Source organism: Primulina eburnea, unplaced genomic scaffold (genome assembly GCF_022965805.1).
Source record: "Primulina eburnea isolate SZY01 unplaced genomic scaffold, ASM2296580v1 ctg368_ERROPOS200000, whole genome shotgun sequence".
NCBI lineage: Eukaryota > Viridiplantae > Streptophyta > Magnoliopsida > Lamiales > Gesneriaceae > Primulina > Primulina eburnea.
This window is the reverse complement of record NW_027331185.1, coordinates 20,770-40,746: the sequence shown is the minus strand read 5'-3', so window position 1 is coordinate 40,746 and position 19,977 is coordinate 20,770. Positions and strand designations below refer to the sequence as shown.

At 33.0% G+C, this 19,977-nt stretch overlaps 1 protein-coding gene and 1 long non-coding RNA gene across 4 annotated transcripts; both read left to right on the top strand.

The window, feature by feature from the left end:
• Positions 1–10,138: 10,138 nt before the first annotated feature.
• On the top strand, positions 10,139–11,784 carry LOC140821001 (uncharacterized). Its single transcript, XM_073181389.1, has 3 exons — positions 10,139–10,179; positions 10,367–10,921; positions 11,119–11,784. The coding sequence occupies exons 2-3, from the start codon at positions 10,373–10,375 to the stop codon at positions 11,689–11,691; spliced, it is 1,122 nt and encodes a 373-aa protein (XP_073037490.1). The 5' UTR covers positions 10,139–10,179; positions 10,367–10,372; the 3' UTR covers positions 11,692–11,784.
• A 3,495-nt stretch (positions 11,785–15,279) lies between these two features.
• LOC140821005 (uncharacterized) lies at positions 15,280–18,575 on the top strand. 3 transcript variants are annotated; one of them, XR_012115617.1, is made up of 5 exons: positions 15,280–16,340; positions 16,478–17,356; positions 17,662–17,833; positions 17,921–18,056; positions 18,139–18,575. It is a non-coding gene; the product is annotated as an uncharacterized lncRNA (long non-coding RNA). The 3 variants fall into 3 exon arrangements; XR_012115618.1 differs by having other exon boundaries at positions 16,478–17,379; XR_012115616.1 differs by having other exon boundaries at positions 16,478–17,833.
• Positions 18,576–19,977: the final 1,402 nt, after the last annotated feature.

Below are 19,977 nucleotides of genomic sequence, written 5' to 3'. Positions count from 1 at the left end.
AGTTTTAGTTAACTAAATAATTTTACTCAAAGTAAATTTGTCATACATCAATCCGATACTCATACTTGATATAGTATATTAAAACTTGATCCGTTCACTTGCGGTGAATATTGAACAGTTCGGAGAGATTTAATTGTTCTAAATTATTGTAGTTTGAAAAAGTCGATCATATATATACAAACATGCATATCTATCTATATATACAGTCTGTAAAATGTTGGTGAAACATTTTTAAAATTTACTAAAATATTTCTATAACTTCTATCATTTTCATTCTCCCTAATTTATATGTAAATATATAATACTAAATAAGTTATATTGTACACATGCGCATGTGTGCGTACGTACTAATCTCTATAAAATCTCATCATATCTCTTTGTTTCTCCCTTGATGCCTCATCCCGAATGACGACCATTATCTTAACGATGATCTTTTTTTTTTTAATTGTTTGCCAGTTGCCACATTAAAAAGAATATGATGTCGGGTTAGGTATTCACATGCTCATCACAATATGCATATAAAATATATAATTTAAACCTTGTAAAACTTCCATTAATCATGGCATACATATATATATATATATATATATATATATATATATATATATATATATATATATATATATATATATATATACTAGTAACCGTGGCTGTAGGACCGAGTGCTTACTGCTTTACCAATAGCTATAGCTAGTGGTAATGGTGCAACTCAAATCTTTTAAACCGCACAACAACACAAGCACTATGGTTCAATCGCTCTACCAAGCAAGGACAATTATTGCACTCAACAATCTCCCTCCCAATAATTGCACTCCTTGCAATCAATGGGAATCGAACCCATGACCTTGGCTCTGATACCAATTGTAGGACCGAGTGCTTACCGCTTTACCAATAGCTATAGCTAGTGGTAATAGTGCAACTCAAATCTTTTAAATCGCACAACAACACAAGCACCATGGTTCAATCGCTCTACCAAGCAAAGACAATTATTGCACCCAACAGTGGCACACGCGTTGCGTGTGTCCTGAATACATGTGGCTAATTTAACAAATATTCATGATATTACAACATAATGACGTCACAACATAAAGAAGAGAGTTTATTTTTCACGGTGGCTAGTTTGGAGAAGAAATAATATTATTTTTCACGTGAGCAGTTTCCTTACGACGGTGAATATAATATTAGTTGTTAAGAAAAAATATAATATAAAAAATGAGAAAGGGTAAAATAGGAAAGAAAGTTGGTGTCCTCATAGATCGGTTATTATTAGAGGCTCAACTATAATAAAATAGTAAATAGTAAATATAAAAAATTAAAAAGAATAAAACAAGAAAAAAAGTTGGTGTCCTCATAGAGCGGTTATTATTAGGGTCTCATACTTAATATAATAGTTTATATATATATATATATATATATATATATATATATATATATATATATATATATATATATATATAATTTAAACCTTTTAAAACTTCCATTAATCATGTCATACGTGTTAAAATTATTGTATCCATTTTTCAAGGCTTCTATTGATCACGGCATATACGTGTTATGTATTTGAGATAAATGAAAATACAAAACAATCAATTATATACACACACACACACACACGTAATCTTAGTTAGAGGTTTCAAATTCAGTGGGTATTATTAGGATACAAATTTGACAAATCAAATTCGCTAATATATTAATATAATAATTTTTATCGTAAATACCAAACGAGCAACCATGACCTAATTAGATATAGATATAAAGTACTGATTTTTTTAATAATATAATATACTATTTTTGCTATATTCAATTCAATATATAAAATTGAAGGATAAAAGTCTTTATTCGTTGGGAGGCTACTTCGAGAACGATCACTTTCAAAAATATAATTATTAATAAATAAATTATTATTATTTTTCCTAAATAAATATATATTTCTCATTATTCCCATATGATATTTTATGCATACACTTTGCGTCATGATGCTGATAACTAATTCAATAAAAAGCTAATGATGAGATTATCCCCAGTTTAACTACCTGAAAATATGTTTTTATAAGTTCTGATTGGCCCATGGGTTTCATTATGTGTGCTTTTAAGGACAATGAAAAGAGATTAATCTTCATTAATTATTTGGTTTGATTAATTAATTAATAGTTAATTATACGATAATATTAAAAATAAAGGACCAGACGGGTCAACTTATTTCAATAATGAACGCTATTCAAGTGTGAATGCAATCGTGAAAAGCATTTATTCACATGCAGGTTAAAAAGCGATCTTTATTTTATGTATGACAACGATTTTAAAAGTCGGAAACGAAAAAGAGAGAAAAAAAATGCAAAACACTACTCGAAATTAAACAAAAAAGTAAGAAACCAAAAGCGAATAAGAAGATAAAAGATTCGAATAGATGACCTTAGTTCGAATACCAATTAGAAAATGTTTGTTTTGTACAATCAAATCTTTTAAACCGTGCGGCTCCATTTCAGTTGTTGTGTCATGTAGACAATCCACACACAAAAAATATGTTGAGGGATGCGATCGGTTGAAATAGTTTGCAAATATTGATGTTGATTAATTTTTGGATTGGATAATTGAATATTTAGGTCCATTAATTAGAAGTGGATAAAGGTACAGTACTGGGGAAGTGTATTTGAACGTATGGGGTCCTAAATCTTGGCACTAAAATTTTGCAAGCGTAAAAGTTAATCGACAAGTGGCGAAAACGACTCGATCGATTTGGACTAGCAAATATTTTTAACCTTGTCGAAGTTCATGCATGTAGCGACTTAACCCTACCGTCCAACACATGAAAAAAAGTAATTTGATGTTGAATATTATAGGATCCTCAAAAAGTGTCAAATTATTGTAATGACCATGAGACATACTGATTTTAGGTCTGTAATCATTTTATTTACAGTATATCATATATCATTATTCATAGTGTTATATATCTAACTCGTGACAGTGGTTTCTTTCGCTCGAACCCAAGTACCTCATTTTATTGTAATGATCGTCGATCGATCATGGACCTACTGATCTTTTTGGTCTATAATCGCATGACTCATGGGATATGTATCCAATATATCATTACTTACAGTGTTATTACACTCATGACAGCGGTTTCTGTCGTCTCTCATAACACTTGAACTCAGTATCTCTATGTTAAATACATAGATTCTTAGCGTGTGAGTACCAATAGAGCTACCGACAAATGATTCCACAATGTCTCTATGATTTTTTTTTAAAAAAAATCTCTATAACCCGATTCTACTGTTTTATGACTTATGTACAATTAATTAGAGATATAAACAATTGTCATCTATTCGAAAGAAATAGTCAAAGATTTTTTTTGTGTGTTGGAATTACATAAATGTATGCAAAAATAGTATTTTATTATTTTAAATTAAAATAACTTATTATATTTAAATTTTAGGATTAAATGAAAAGAGTTGGAGGTCTCCCTATAGCCATATAAGGATTTTTTTTTTTGTACTATTCATGTGGTACCTAACTAAATTAAGTAATTCGTAGCGATCATTAGAATATGTAGATCGATAGTTTCTGAATTTTCATATGGATCATGCTCAGAAGAAAAAAAGAGATTTTAAATCACTTACTCAAACTCATTGTCAAATAGCGCTCACCAAACAAATTAAATTGGAAAAGTAATATTTACAGACAAATTTCATATTTTATTACTATTTAATTCATTCGATTAATTGTTAAATGTTTTTTAAAAAAACTAAGTTAACAAGAATACATGAATAAAAAAAATCTAAAACTCAATTATATAATCAAGGAGTGTGTCTCTTGTGAGACGGCCTCATGAATCTTTATCTGTGAGACGATCTCATGAATCTTTATCTGTGAGACAGGTCAACTCTAAAAATATTCACAATAAAACGTAATAATTTTTTTATTGATGATCTAAATAAGAGATCCGTCTCACAAAATATCACTCATGAGGGATTATTTCATCCTACCCCTGCAGGCACTACCCTTGCAGGCAGTGCCTGCAGGGGTACATCCAAGGGCCAGAATTTTTTTTGGCTCAATTTTATTTTTTTTTAATTTTTTTTTCCCCATGAGGTGGAATCTCAACCACTCATATGGGGTGTGGGCACTGCCCACACACCCATAATCGAACTAACCACTCATGAGATCGTTTCATATAAGTTTGTGTGATAATTAAGAGAGCGAAAAAAAATACAAGGTATGGAAACAAAACGAATAATAAATTAATAAGATGCAATGTACAGCACAGGAGACGTGACATTGGTAATAAGAGGAGCCATTTTAATAAGGTGGGGTTGGTTCAATCAATCATCGTCCACTCTGTCCTCACAACTGCTTGAATTGATTGAGGATAAAATTCTATTATTGCACCATTCAATTTGCCAGTCATAAAGCGGCATTCCCCTTTTATTTATTTTTAATTATTCGCTGAAATATTCAAATAAACGAGTAGTGAAAGTTTCAGTTTTATTCCAAAAAAATTTATAGACAAACATATCTACTTCTGGTCTACAATGGCTGATAAGCTAATTCGGAGTGTGATTCATTTGTTTTGAAATAAGATTTTGCTAGAATAAACGAGTCTCATCTCATTCATGGACGAAAGATTCATAGAGATTAGATATTTCGATATATTGTAATAACATATAATATATCGTAATATTATTTTTATAATTTATTATAATGATACAATTATTTTTTTATTAAATAATATATTTTTCCACTACATAAGAAATATATGTTAAAACATATAAATGTTGCTAGCTTAGTATAATTTTTCATATATTTTTATAAATATATTAAACAGTAAATCTCTAAGATAACTATTGTACGTCAGTTTTCTACTAAAAATGTTTCTTCTATAGTGAACAAGTTATTGGTTATTTGTGTGTCGATTTCTTTATTTGTTCAAAGTTAGTATGTTTAGGGGTTTTTCCCAGGTATCAATATTACTACCGTTTGGTTCGTGGTATGAGACAAATAATACGAAAATAAGTAATATTTTTAATAATAAAATATATAAAAATGATAGTTAATATAATATTTGTTTTGACTGATTAATTTAAATAAATTTGAGATAATTTTATATTACCGTTTTGTATTTTTGAAAATATTAATAAAATATTTATAATATTATTTATTAAGGGTAATATTGTAATTTCAATTTAATGATTTGATTGATGTGAGATAAATGATTGATGTAAAATAATTGATTGTTAGATGGATAAATAATAGATGCACAAAACATGAGATTAGATTGGATAAAAATCTAGATAAATAATATAGCGAACCAAACAGTACAACTGTACAAGTATTACTTTATTAGATTATAACTCGATAAATTAATAAACTTTACTATTAGATTATTGTTTTTTATGTTCCAACCTAAAATTAAAGCATAAGTTAAAATTTTTACACTAATAATTATTTTTTCTGAAAATATTTATATAATTTACGGTATCATTCTTATATATATTAATAATTTATTAAACTATTTGTCATGATCAAATATTTACCATTAGATCAAATGATATAACTGTTAGCCAATGTACAATTTTATTTCTTTATATTCGTGTCAGTGCAGAGTGCACCTACTTAGGTGCTAATGAGTCGGGCTATTAGGCCTATGGATCTGTGGTTGTGTGTATCTATCTGCTTGCTGGTGTTGTTTCATATCTCTTAGAGACAAGTTTTATCATTTCTCTATCATCGAGTCTGTCATCAGTAGAGATCTGTTGTCGTTATTTCACCCGTTAAGATCTGTTGTCGTTATTTCACAATCCACTTAGTCAATCAGATCTAACGGCACAACGTCAGCAGCTTGACGCACAAGAACTTCCCAAGAAGTCACTCATCTCATAATTACTCTAATTAATACACGAATAACCCAACAATACTATTTTATATCCCTATTAGCTTAAAATAGAAATATATTATTACATCTTTTCTAAAATTTATATTTTATTGAATTTAACGCATGTTTTTTTCTCATTGCATCTAGGAATTTTAGAGTTGACTCTAATCATGATTTAAAAAATTATGAATTATTATTATCACGGGCTCCAAATCGACATGTTATTATATTAAAAAAATCGACATGTTATTCCCAAACTTCAATATATTTGGTTTGTAAGATTAAATAAAATAATATATTGTGAGAAATAAATTGAAGATATGTATAATAGAATTATATATAACTTTCATTATCATAGATCGCTAGCCAAACATTGAAGTAGAATTAATCAACTATCGATTGCAACGAACTGTGTCTGATGACCTGACGTCTTCCTATATTAAATTCAATGACCCATAATTAGTTAATATTGTTTCTAGTTGGCCATAGATTTGTTAGTACATGAAACGAACCTTAAACTCGAGATCGCAAATTTGAGATTTTGATGTTAGATAAGCTATAAATATGTAACATAGTTAATATTCATATATACAGACACTTTGGGAATATGTAACTTGTACAACGTTAATAATCAAATTTAGCACCATTAACTATGGGATGCCCATTAATTTTTGTTTTTATTATTATTGACTTCCTACATTCAATTATTTATTTTATTTATTTAATTTTGGTACAATCTGTCCCAACTCATTATCACACAACATTCATTCCCCACTTCTGCGAAAAATCCCCACGCAATTAAATGCAATTTATACGTGCATGAACACGAATATTCTTGCATAAAAATTTTCGTAAATAATAATTATTTTTAATATTCTAATAGCTGATTAAAAACTGTTTTTCTTCCTTTATTTTTTTTAGCAAATCTCCATGTAAACATTTTTTTGAAATTTTTTCAATAAAAATATTATATATAAAATAAAATAATAAGGAAAAATCTGCGAGTATGGAAAATGAGATGTACCAAGAAAGTAGGCGAGGAATGCAGAGAGGACCTGAAGTGGGCCAAATCCCGAGTGCGTGGCCTGCATGAGGCCCACGATCAGATTTCCACACGTCCATTTCTGGGCCCATCAGCAAGGGGATGATAAAATAACCTGACGCGGATGAACGGCAGCCTCAACATGCACGTTGGGGCCTTTATGTTGTATTAAAGTTTGACTGGATTAGGCTTCAATGAGAGGTCTCTTTCTTACATTGCTCATAGATATCAGTACTTTAATGCTAGATTCGTATCCATCGATCCCCATGATTGTTGTCGTCTGGTTTGGTTCTCCTTCTACCGCCTAATTTGTATTCTTACATACAAGCGTCGTTTTTGTTTTGTTTTGTTTTGTTTTTACATTGGTTTCAATAGACGATATGACCAAACTGTTAGTCTATCACGTGATATGATTGATCGGAGATAGTTTTTTTTTTTTTATCAATGATAAATTTCTTTCACCAGAAGGTACTGTAACAGATATGATTAATAATATTCTATAAGCTATCCAAACATTAGGAAACTTATGATGCAAATTTTTGACATACTCTAAAACTTCAAGCGGGTTGGCAATCTTTTTAGCTTTATTCTACGTGGCTTCAAAACCACTATTTATATATTCTTCCATAGAGATAATCAAACATTTTAAGAAACCGATACCCTTATCAATAACCTTATTTTCTTTGGAGAATCTTGCTGACTTTATTTACTTTCGGCAATACTTCAAACTATATTACCATGTATACGAGGAATTAATTCAAAGCTTTGAAGTTCAAAATTTACTAAAGAACTAGCATCACTCACTTTTGTCGCATCACCAATATGTTCTATCTACTAGATGCAACAGTGCATCTCTTATTTGAGGAGCATGAAATCTTACAGCTTTTATGCTATAAAGACTGCTTTCCCAACGTGTATCCAATCATGATTTTAATGTAAATCTTGTATTATGATCTTTTACAAAAGATTTAAGGATCCCTCACAGTTTTGTCGAACCGAAGAATAATTTATAAGTTCTTTGTATCACTCCAAAAAATTAGTTAGCTTAAACACAACCCCTGACCATATCTCAAAGGACAATGTTAAGAGAATGAAACCACATAGAGTGTAAAATACATAGAGTGTAAATTGCATTCCCTGATGTTTCAAAAACTTTAAAAAATTGAATAAAGAACTCCTCCACTCTTATGGAAGTCTAGGAAACATCAACACATCTCAATATAATAGACATTTGTTTTTCATGAGTGATGCCTAGAGCACAATCAAGAATCACATAGAAACATTTTTCTTAATGATTTCAAGAATCTTATTCTCTACCTCTCCTGCCAACAAAAGTATTAATTCATCTGATATGGCCAAGATAATGGACACAACATGTCTCCTTTCTTCGAATGTGCCAAAGGTGCTCTCCCACCATCGGATCAAAATCAACAATTATCTTAATTATGCTTAGAAAATAGGCAAAAATTTATGTGAGACGGTCTCAGAAGTCGTATTTGTACGACGGATCTCTTATTTGAGTTATCCATGAAAAAAAATTACTTTTTATGCTAAAAGTATTACTTTTTATTGTGAATATGGGTAGGGTTGACCCGTCTCACATGAGACCCACTCTAGAAAATATCCATTATTATATATCCATTATTATGATCATCAAGTTTTTCATTTCGTCCAACATCTGTCCAAATTCCGTAGTCATTAACCGAATACACGAAATCCACAACTCTTTTTGGACCTCTTTACTAACAAATAAATCTTTCTTTGAGGTTTTCCTAATATCTCATATCGAACAAATCATCTAATTTTCCACTACTCATATCTCTATATTTTCATTCAAGTTTTCAGTATCATTTACATAGTATATTCCATTAGTATTATTTTCTTCAATTTCAGCCCCTTCATGCTTATAATTTACCTGAATCTCATCATTCAAACCTATATTAATCTCAATCAAAATTTGATCTACAATTACATTCTCAGAATTCAAATATATTTTGATCATTGACACTCAATAAAGATTAGATCAGTACCAACCACGACCTCATTCGACAAATCCGAATTTGCAATAGTAGTCAAATCTATGTTTTATGTAACTCTCCATGGATCTATAAGAGATTTTGTAAGAATCTCTTGTCTGTCTTTATTTTTCTCTTTGAGCTTCCAGATTCAAAATTTCCTTTTTCTCATCATAATTCACAATGAAAATTAACAAAGCAAACACAAAATATAAATTAAATACTAACAGATATTCACAGTGCACGTCAATTGTGTTTCAAACTATACCGAAATAAAAGGAAACAAAAAAAAAAACTGGTTCAAACAAAAAGATAACAAAATTATTCAGATCAAGTGTGCCAAGATTTTCTCGCACATTGTTTTCAGCGAACAGACGAAGGAATTTTTCGGAAAACAAAAGAGGAATTCTGGGAAGCAATAAATCTCAAAGATTGCAATTTACAAGGTATGCATTATACGAAAATTTGAATCTTGAAGCATTCCAAAACCAAGAGGGGAAAAACTAATTTCAGAATACAAATCATACGAGAGGTTCAAATATTTCCAATAAGAATCAAAACAAAATACTTTTAACAAATCCCGAAAGACATGATTTTGTATCATATTTTTCTGACAGATTATCAGTTTTCTTGGATTTAAAAGTTAGGGTTAAGATAATAAGAAAGAGAACCATCGATGAGAATTGGGAAGGTAACATGAAACTTGAGAATGTGTTCAAGCGACTCGTGAGGGTGACTTTCATCAACCTAAATTGTATTCTAATATACAGATTTGAATATCGTTTTTAAGTTCGTAATTAAATTGATAGTTATTTGAATAATATGGATCAATTAGCTACTGGTTTTCTGATGTTGAATGCGACGGTATACTCGGCGACTGTTGCTTTAGACCGTCGCTATTAGCGACGGTTTCTCGTTCCCGTCGCGAATATCGACAGAGTGTAGAAACCGTCGCCGATATAGATCGGCGACGGTTTAAAAACAACGTTGCTATAAGCGACGGGTTAACTCAATACCGTCGCTAATGGCGACAGTTTTTGCAATAAATCGTCGCTATGATTCTATATATACCGAGGTTCGCGAACATTTTCCCAACGATTTTCGCCTTTCTTCTCTGGTAATAGCGAAACTTTATCAATTTTTTCGCAGTGTCGGTTTGTATTACTTCGTACTAACATTTTTTTGTATTAATTTCGTAGATTTGATCGTCGGTGTTATCTTCTAGCGTTACGTGGATCTATATATTTTTGCACGTCAGGTTCTTAAAGTATTTTCTTTGAGAAAATTTAATTTTAATTTTTGAGTAGTATTTTATTTATGAATTTTAGGGTAATAAATTATTTATTTTGTAAATCATACCTGAGTTTTTTTTTTGCTTTTAATGTTATTTTTAACTTTTTGTTAATAGATTTTAAATAACTAAAATTTAAATATTTGTAGGCTTCAATGGATATCGCAGATAAAAGTTGGATGTATCGTAGGTTGGAAAATGGGTTCTTAAGTAGTGAATTTTGTGTTGGTGTTGAGACATTTGTGTCATTTGCATTAAGTAATCCTGATTGTTTATTGGATGGGAAATTACGATGTCCATGCAACCGTACGAAGTGTCGAAATAAATGTTTTGAGGATGCCGAGACGGTAAAGTTTCATTTAGGTAGATATGGTTTCGTACCGAACTATTATTGTTGGGAGTTTCATGGTGATCGGTACGTCCCTCCTATGTTTCCAAACTTCAATATGGAGGCTCCTTCTTCATCTACCACTGCCACTCTATACCGCGGAACCATTCACGGCTGGAGGACCGGTGACCATCATCCACAGACGGTCACGCCTGAGAGATGGGATGCTTGGACTACTGCTTTGCAGCAGCAGGATTGGCAGGACAGAGCCGTGAAGAACAAGGCCAACAGGAACATCGAGCTTGCAGGTGAAGATACGGGGACGACGAAGCAAATTGCAGGTGCGAAGACATACAACGTTCACGGAAAAGATCTGGTATTTCTTCTAGTTTAATATTTTTCAGTTATATATATATATGTTTTTCGTTAATTATAAATGTTAATGTTTTACAATTAATGAGTTTATTTTATCGAGCACGATATGGCAGAGATCCGACATCATGAGATTTACTTTAATGAGTTTGTTTTACCTTAAGAAAAATCGATTTGATTCATTTTTTATCAACATCAAAGGAGGAGATGGAGCCCTACATGGCTGAGTCGATGACTCCCGCAGATGATGGATCAGAGCCTGCTGTCCCCAGCCCACAGTCGGTGAACAGCATGTTCAAGACTGTGGTTGGGGGGAAGAAGAAGGGGAGGATATACGAGTATGGGTCGATGTTCGGCATCTTATATCCAGATGAGATGGCTTCGGGTCGACGTGGTGGGTCATTGGGTGTTAGTCAGTCATCTCAGTCTGAGCAGATGGCAGACATGCGACAGGCTCTAGACTCATCGTTACGGCGTCACAATGAGCTTTGCGAGAGGATGCAGGCTACAGAGGCGGAGAACGCTTTGCTGAGAGATCGCATGGCGTCACTAGAGGAGCAGGTCCGAGTCCTAGTTGCAGGCATGTCACAGGGAGCTACTGCGCATACATCAGACCGCACGCTGCTTGGACCAGACACTTCTCACATGGGTCGATCCCGTGGCGCAGCAGTTGCTTCTTCATCTTGTATCCACAGATTATCGCAGAGTTATGTTCCTCCGACGCAGGAGTACGAGGATGGAGACGACGATGATGACGAGACCCAGTCACCGTAGCCACTTTTTTCTGATATTTTTTTTACGACGTTTGTACCAAACACTTGTATTATTACGTGTAGATTAGTAATATGATTACATTTCTCCAATTTTGTTAAATTTTTTTCAATTATACCGGAAAAAATATATTTTTTTATCACTACGTATTTAAGGAATTTTTTTTAAAAAAGAAAGCGATGGTTTCATTGAATATAGCGACGGTTGATTAAAAACCGTCGCATCATTAAGCTACGGTTTTTTCAAAAATCGTCGTTTTCATTCAGCAATAGTTAAGTTAAATGTCGCTTAAATTAACGACGATTTGTATGTAGCGACGGTATTTTTCAACAAAATCGTCGCTTTTTTTACGGTTATTGAGAAACCGTCGGTGATAGAAGGCGACGCGACCTCCGGTTACGGACCACCAAACCGTCGCTAGCTTTTTTTTGTTTAGTGATATTTTCTCATAAGCTTACGAGGATACAATCATAGGCTTGTTTATTTACTTTTCTTCGAGTTTTTTAGCTTGTAAACCATGGAAATTAGTTCGTTTCTCCTGACACATACAGTCCCGTGCGTAAATGAAATCAAATTTAACATCCAAAATTCATCTGAAGTGCTTATAAATATGAAACTTCAATTTATATTTACTTACAATGTTTCGAATGACATTCATAAATATTACATGTCAATCTGTATTTGCTTACTTACCTTGAGAATAACAATAACTCGAACCAACTACATTTCTATATTTATCGAGCTCAAAATACGTTATCGTAGGTAGGCCTCTCAAAGATTGTAAAAATGATAAAGGCGAATTCTAGACACTTTGATCTTTAGATGCTTGATGTTTTTAATGCATTTCTCCTAAACAAAGCACTAATTCTCACTTAAACTTAGTTTTCAAACAAAAATTGAAAGATTTATGATAGCCACATTTCCCTGGCTTCTGAATTTGATACCAAAGTTTTTAATGCATTTTTATTACACAAAACTAATTATATTGTCATTAATTTTGAGTCCACATAAATTTATTTAATTCTCTTTAACTAAAATGCTATCATATATTTTATCCATAACTTTAAAGTTTATTGTATTACTAACTATTATATAAATTTTAAAATATAATAAATTGCACAGCACCCTTGTAGAGAAACCTATATTAAAAAAAAATAAAATTGACTAACACCAGATAGGCCTTTGCACCAACGATTCTTTGGACCAAAATAGCACCCGTTCCCCCAACGTTTATAGTATTTTTAAAATATTTAATGAATAAAAAAGTAAATTAGTGTAAATAATTAAAAAAATCGAATTTATTAAACATTCAAACACACAAATTTAATTATAATAATATTATTAGTTTATAAAAGTTATTTTTAAGGTTTATTTATTTTTAAGAACTATAAATAATTAATAATTTATAAATTTATTGAATACATAATATATGTAATTTGTATTATTTATACATTTTAAATGATTTAAATGAATCATAAGAGATCATGTAAGTAATTAAAAAGAATATTCAAACTTGAAGTAAAATAATTTTTTAGATTGGGGATGGGCTTCATAGGTTGAATATGGATCCAAAATATAGCCTTTTGATTTTGGGTTTTAGATACAAACTTGATCTTCTAGTGTTTTTATTACAATCCAAATTCAAAAAACTTTTGAGAAACTACATTCTCAATTCTTATATACGAATAATACCATCATATTTCGAGTTCATTTGAATTGAAAATCAATACAAGAAGGTCCAAAAAATGGAAAATTCAAATCAATATCTTTGTGTTATACTATTAAATAGTTATTACAATTTTTTTTTAAAAAAATTCAATTAAATCCAAAACCAAAAAAAAATGTATTATAAATAGGCAAAAACTTATGTGAGACGGTCTCACGGGTAATATTTGTAAGACGGATCTCTTATTTGGGTCACCCATAAAAGAGTATTACTTTTTATGCTAAGAGTACTATTTTTTATTGTGAATATGAGTATTGTTGACCCGTCTCACAGATTATGATCCGTGAGACGGTCTCACATGAGACTCACTCTTATAAATAAACACTCATTGCTACCTCGATCGTAGATATGGCTAACCCACTTAATCCACATGCTACCCTTCTTCTTATGGATTTTCCATAAGAGTTTTAGATAGCAAAACCTTATTCCAGGTAGTGAGATTTTTAAGCCCCAATCCGCCATCTTCTTTTGTACGACAAACCATATTCCACGAAATTGGAGGATGTTTTGTTGGCCACATAAACTTCCTACAAAGTGAGTATATGCCATCAATGATATTAGCTGGAAGCGGAAGAACAGATAACCAAAAAAATTACACCCCTTATATAAGATCTAGATAATCATTTAAATTTTCCAGACATACGATAAAGAATGTTTTAGACAAGACTCAAGAGCTCATTTTTGCACCAATTGCATCTACGAGTAGGCTATCCGAGGTTCTAAGCTTCCCTGAAGCAAAGGGAATGTCCAAATGGAATTTACTTGCAGTTTAAATATTTTAATGGTTTTTATCTTGATTATTTTAAAAATGGGAATTTACTTACAGTTTGCGGGAGAAAAATGTGTTGCACTAAAATTTGAAATTTTTTTATTAGAATATAGGGCACTATGCTTTTGAATAATCTGAAACAACACTGTTTCTTGATCTCACTTTCTCGATGAAAACGTCCCTTTCAGCCCGCCAACATTAAAGCTCACACTCTGTATACACATCACAGCCGTTTCAAGATTCATAAATCCGTCGTTTGGTGTACCCAGATTGAAAAACAGATCAGAGCGTTGCTTAAATGTACACACTGCGACACTGGCGTAGGCAGATACGGATAGATAAAGTTCGTGTGTTATGGAGGCGTGCATGCCATTTACTTTTTCCATTTCCATACTATGTACGCCATCCATTGATTTTTCCCGTTTCTGCAAATGGGGGACGCGTCGGAGGAAAAGGGACCTGTCCAAATGCTCGCTGCAGTGCTACGGCCTTTACAGTTTCATGAATTCTTGCGCACCCTTCGAACACGACGAAGCATCGCACTTCTCTGTTTCCTTCTTAGGCCATCGGAGAGGCAGGAATCTGCTTGTCCATGCTGCCCATCCTGGTGATTTCTTGTATATTATTCCTCTGAGCTTTTCTGTGTGTGCTTCTACGTGCCGTGATTATTTTTTATTTGATTTTGTTATGAGTTAAATCCGTAAACCGTTTCTAAAGATGGGTTGATTAGATTTTTTGATATGCTACTTTTCTTAATAGTTTTTATTCACAATTTAATTCGAATCTTGACGTCAAGTCATGTATCTCAATTTGTACGAGCTGTGTTCGATCGAATTAAAGTTAATTTCTTTGTTGTTTGTACGGGAGTGCCGTGTAATCGCCAAGACTATTTATCTATCAGTCTATTGGAAAGGAGTGTAATAATGGTGGAAGTGTTACGAGACTTATGACTAGAAATGTATAGCTCGTCTTCTGAACGCTAGGTTTGGATTGTACGAATATACATTATTACAATGGATTTTAATCTTTTCATTAAAATTGTTAGGAGTGGAATAATTGTTTATGCTGAAATAGCAATCGAAACGTGTTATTGGAGTGTTGTGTAATTTAAGAATGGTCTTATTGGGTTACAAATAGTTCTGTTTTGAATTTTAGAAGTAATGGATGTAGCTGTACATCAATCCAAGGAAGTTATAGCGAGGAAAAAACCTCCAACAAGGCAAAGGAAAGTGGTTGTTACCGGTATGGGTGTTGAGACACCGCTTGGTAACGATATGGATGTCTTCTACGACAACCTTCTTGAAGGTGTCATTGGCATTAGCGAAATAGAGGCTTTTGATTGAGTTTGACTATCAGGGGTGGTTTCAACTGCACAGAATTGCTTGTGGGATCAAGTCATCCTCGGGGGATGGATTTGTTAGTTCGAAATTTCTTAGAAGAATGGACAAGTTCATGCTTTACATAGGCGAGAAGACATTGGCTAATGGAGGAATTACCGAATCTGCCATGGATGGATTAAATAAACAAAGATGTGGCGTCCTGATCTGATTGGCTGCGGGTAGGATGAAGGCATGACTGCATTCAGCATCGCGTAAAAAACTGGAGAAAGAGCGGTGGAGCTAATGCACAAATATACACAAGCATTAGAGTTGGCTAGATACTACTCTTACTTTCATCAACCATTCTTCCATGTTCTCATTTGGGTTGCTGCAATTTATCATAGAAGCCTAAACCAAAATTTAACCCCTTTTGACTACGAGATTAGATAGTTGAACCACCTGTAAACTATATGAAGCTATAGGCCAAAGTAAGAATATCTTTATTTTGGTTCTTCAGATCAAATTTGAGAGGATTTACCATCGGTTAATGATGCATGTCAAGCTTTGCAAATCTCCAATAGGAATATTAATCCCTTTGTTGTGCCTTTTACAACTACTAATATAGGCTCTGTAGTGCTGGCAATGGACCTGGTTAAGCAAATTCCTTCTTTTGATGATAGAAACAAAGTTAATTTGTTTTGTTGAACACCATCAAATCTTGATTAGCTCTGTTTAACATGGATAGATGGGGGCCTAACTACTCGATTTCCACTGTTTGTGGTACAAGCAACTTCTGTATACTAAAAATGCTGCAAACCACATCATCAGAGGTGAAGCTGTAAGTGCCCGGCCTTCTTTTTTTCCGAGCATCAGAGTAAGGATTCTAAATCCATTTTGGGTTTTCTGCATATTTACTGAAGAACGAACTGGAAATATTTAACATGAAAAGATCGACCACATATCCCATTGCCACAGTCTTATCTGACGATGCTTCATGAGATTTTGTTGGACATGATGCTCAGTGTTGGCTCAGATTCAGTAATTATACCTGTTGGTAATTGTCTTTCTTGATATATATCAGTTTCAAAGACTCGCTTATTCGGTTTTCAAATCATGAACTTTGTGCAGGATTGGGAGGTTTTGTAGCTTGTAAAGCCCTGTCACAAAGGAGCACTGAACCTACTAAAGCCTCGCACCCCTGGGATCATGTAATGTTTTATATTTTTGTATCTAACGATGAAAATGAGAACTATCTCTTATGTAGTTCATTTTTCCCCTAAAATGTTTCCTTGTAGGATTAATATTATTTCATCTATCGTTGTCTATAGTACAAAATGAATCTTCTTATGTTTTTCCACATGTTATGCTATAAACAGGTTTATGTATCTTTGATACTCCAATTATCAAACCATACTTCTAAATTTTGTTTGATTTATCAACTGTGGTTTAATTTGTTCATGTCTCGACCCTAGAAGAATGTTGGACTATGATAATGCATAAAACCACGAAACAACGAATCTTAATAAATGCTAGCGACTAAAGGCATGCTGGTTGCAACTACTTATGTGTGGATCTCAAGTATCACTCCCCCCAACCCGTGATTTTGATATTTGACAGAGTCGTAAAGGATTTGTTATGGGAGAAGGGGCCGGTGTATTTCTTCTGGAAGAACTTGAGCATGCCAATGGACCCTGAAACTTGGGTTGTATCAAAGTTCATGTTTTTCCCAAAATATTGATGATATGTTCGCAATTCTTTGTGGGTGTGCAGAACAGAGGTGCAACTATCTATGTGAGTTTCTTGGTGGAAGCTTCACTACTGATGCTTATCACATAACAGAGCCTCATCCAGATGGTATACTACATATGATCTAATTGGTAATAAAAAGCACTGAACACCATGTGTCTGTCGCTAATAGTTAACCATGTATAGATCGAAATCCAGGAAGGATATTGGAATAATTAATTTGAACTAGACACTATTGATAAACTTAATTTGCAACTCTTTTTTACTTTGAACATAATGATCAAATCGTTTTGATTCATTGCTGGCTGTCGCGATGATACGGTTTCCTTTTTGCATGTATTCACGTGTTTAGTTAGAAAGTTTGGATAGTATAACTGATTCTATGGCCATGATGTTTTCGTTATGATTTGGAGGAGCATAGAAGTCAGTTGTAGTGAAGAAGCATTTTCCATCTGTAACTCCGAATAACAAATAGATCAACAAGAATGGAAGTGTCATTGTTTTTGGCACAACAACAAGACAGTTTTTATTGTCATCGTTTGGGTTTGATGTTTCCGATGATGCTGATGTTCCATGTTAGTTCTGGTATGTCTCTCTTCTTAGTTAACGATTTCCATTGAAATGATTTCTGATATTATCCCCGAACAGGAACTGATGTCATTCTGTGCATAGAGAAAGCTCTACGAAACTCGGGTGTATCTAAGAAAGACGTGAATTATGTAAATGCACATGCAACATCCACTTCAGCTGGTGATATCCAGGAGTATCAAGCACTATTAATGCATTATATTCGGGCAGAATAAAAGAGGTTCCCAAAGCGCAAAATTTCAGCCTTTTGCCATACTGAATCTTGTTGTTTGCTGACTAAAATCCAACTTTTCGTCGTGCAGTCGAACATGAACTCGACGAAATCTATGACAGGACACCTTCTGGGAACACATGGTGCTGTGGAAGCTGTTGCTACTGTGCAGCATGTTCACTGGAAGAAAGTTGATCCCTCTTTTCTCATTCATTAAGGGGGTGAATAATTTTGGTTTGCTAATTGAATGTTTCTTATCATGTGCTGCTCATCGTTGAACTGAACCTATCTTATCGAAGGGGTTTCGGACCGGGTGGGTGCACCCAAATCTCAATCTTGAAAACACAGACGATGGTGTGGTCTGCTGTTCTTCCCCCACTTTTTCGAGGCAGTATTTTCATATGCAACGAGTTAGTTCGCCACTTGATTCACATATTTACTTTTAAAATGTTTAATCAGCCCATTTCTGTTAATACCCCACAGAAGCGAAGCATCAAGAAAATACGTATCAATGTCAATTGAGTAAGTGTAAACAGGTGTCCGAGTTGGTAGGGTATACCACCATCTTCTCGAACGAGCTTGTCATACATGATTTGTCCAGTAGGGTTTACGTGACTAACGTGGTTTTTAGATTATTGCGTCAAGTCATGTAGTTCATTTAATGCAAACCGAAAGATATCGACATGGAATTTCCACGTCATAAAAAAAAGAAAAAAAACAGTTGGACATTATTCATCAATTAGGCCTCCGCTTTAATGCAACTTTGACTTTGAGCCCAAGAATGAACTTATTCTGACATGGGAGAGCTATTTTGATTATAAAAAAACACAGACATGGTAGGACTCGGACACATGATCTATCGATATATAAGACGATGACATTAAATGTAGGATCCGAATGTGCTAGTGGGACCAAAGAAAGAAAGCTTGGACATCAAAGTTGCGTTGTCAAATTCATCTGGCTTTGGTGGTCGCAACTCATCGATTTTATTTGCTTCTTACCAATTGATTTTGCGGTTGAAAAGAATGACAGAGAGACAAATGTAATTGTACCTGTTAAATTGTATATAGTAAACATATATGCATCGACTATAGAAACTAGCGATACTAAGCTAGTTTGTAAGGGTCCGGTCCAGCTCAAGTAGAAACGCTTATCATTAAGTCTTTGATGACTTCTCAAGTTTCCAAGGCACACAAAGCACATTAACTATGTATATGTATATATATAATGTAATAACACGTAATCATATATAATTTTATGTATGTTGTTCAATCATTATGCTCATTTCTGTGCCCACAGTTGATATGATGCTCACATATTGAATGTGATACAGCATATCAAAATTGTGCATCCATTAGTTGAGAGTCGCCTCAATGATGGACACAGATATGGATAAAATTGGTAGACATCACTTATATATATATATATATATATATATATATATATATATATATATATATATATATATATATATATATATATAATTTTGATATGATGTACACCTACCGTGCACACCTATGTGAGCACCGATGAAGTGTCACTCACCCATTGGATGTGATAAATACAGAAAAATTGAACATCCAATAGGTGAGTGACACTTCATCGGTGCTCACATAGGTGTGCACGGTAGGTGTACATCATATCAAAATTATATATATATATATATATATATATATATATAATTTTGATATGATGTACACCTACCGTGCACACCTATGTGAGCACCGATGAAGTGTCACTCACCCATTGGATGTGATAAATACAGAAAAATTGAACATCCAATAGGTGAGTGACACTTCATCGGTGCTCACATAGGTGTGCACGGTAGGTGTACATCATATCAAAATTATATATATATATATATGTATACATATATATATATATATATATATGTGTACATCATGTTCAATTTTTCTGTATTTATCACATC

Bases quoted from the DNA above. Each gene is read 5' to 3' on its own strand.
- LOC140821001 (XM_073181389.1), top strand. From the start codon at position 10,373: ATGGATATCGCAGATAAAAGTTGGATGTATCGTAGGTTGGAAAATGGG. The intron at 10,922-11,118 runs GTATTTCTTCTA...TCAACATCAAAG, and splicing joins ACGTTCACGGAAAAGATCTG to GAGGAGATGGAGCCCTACAT.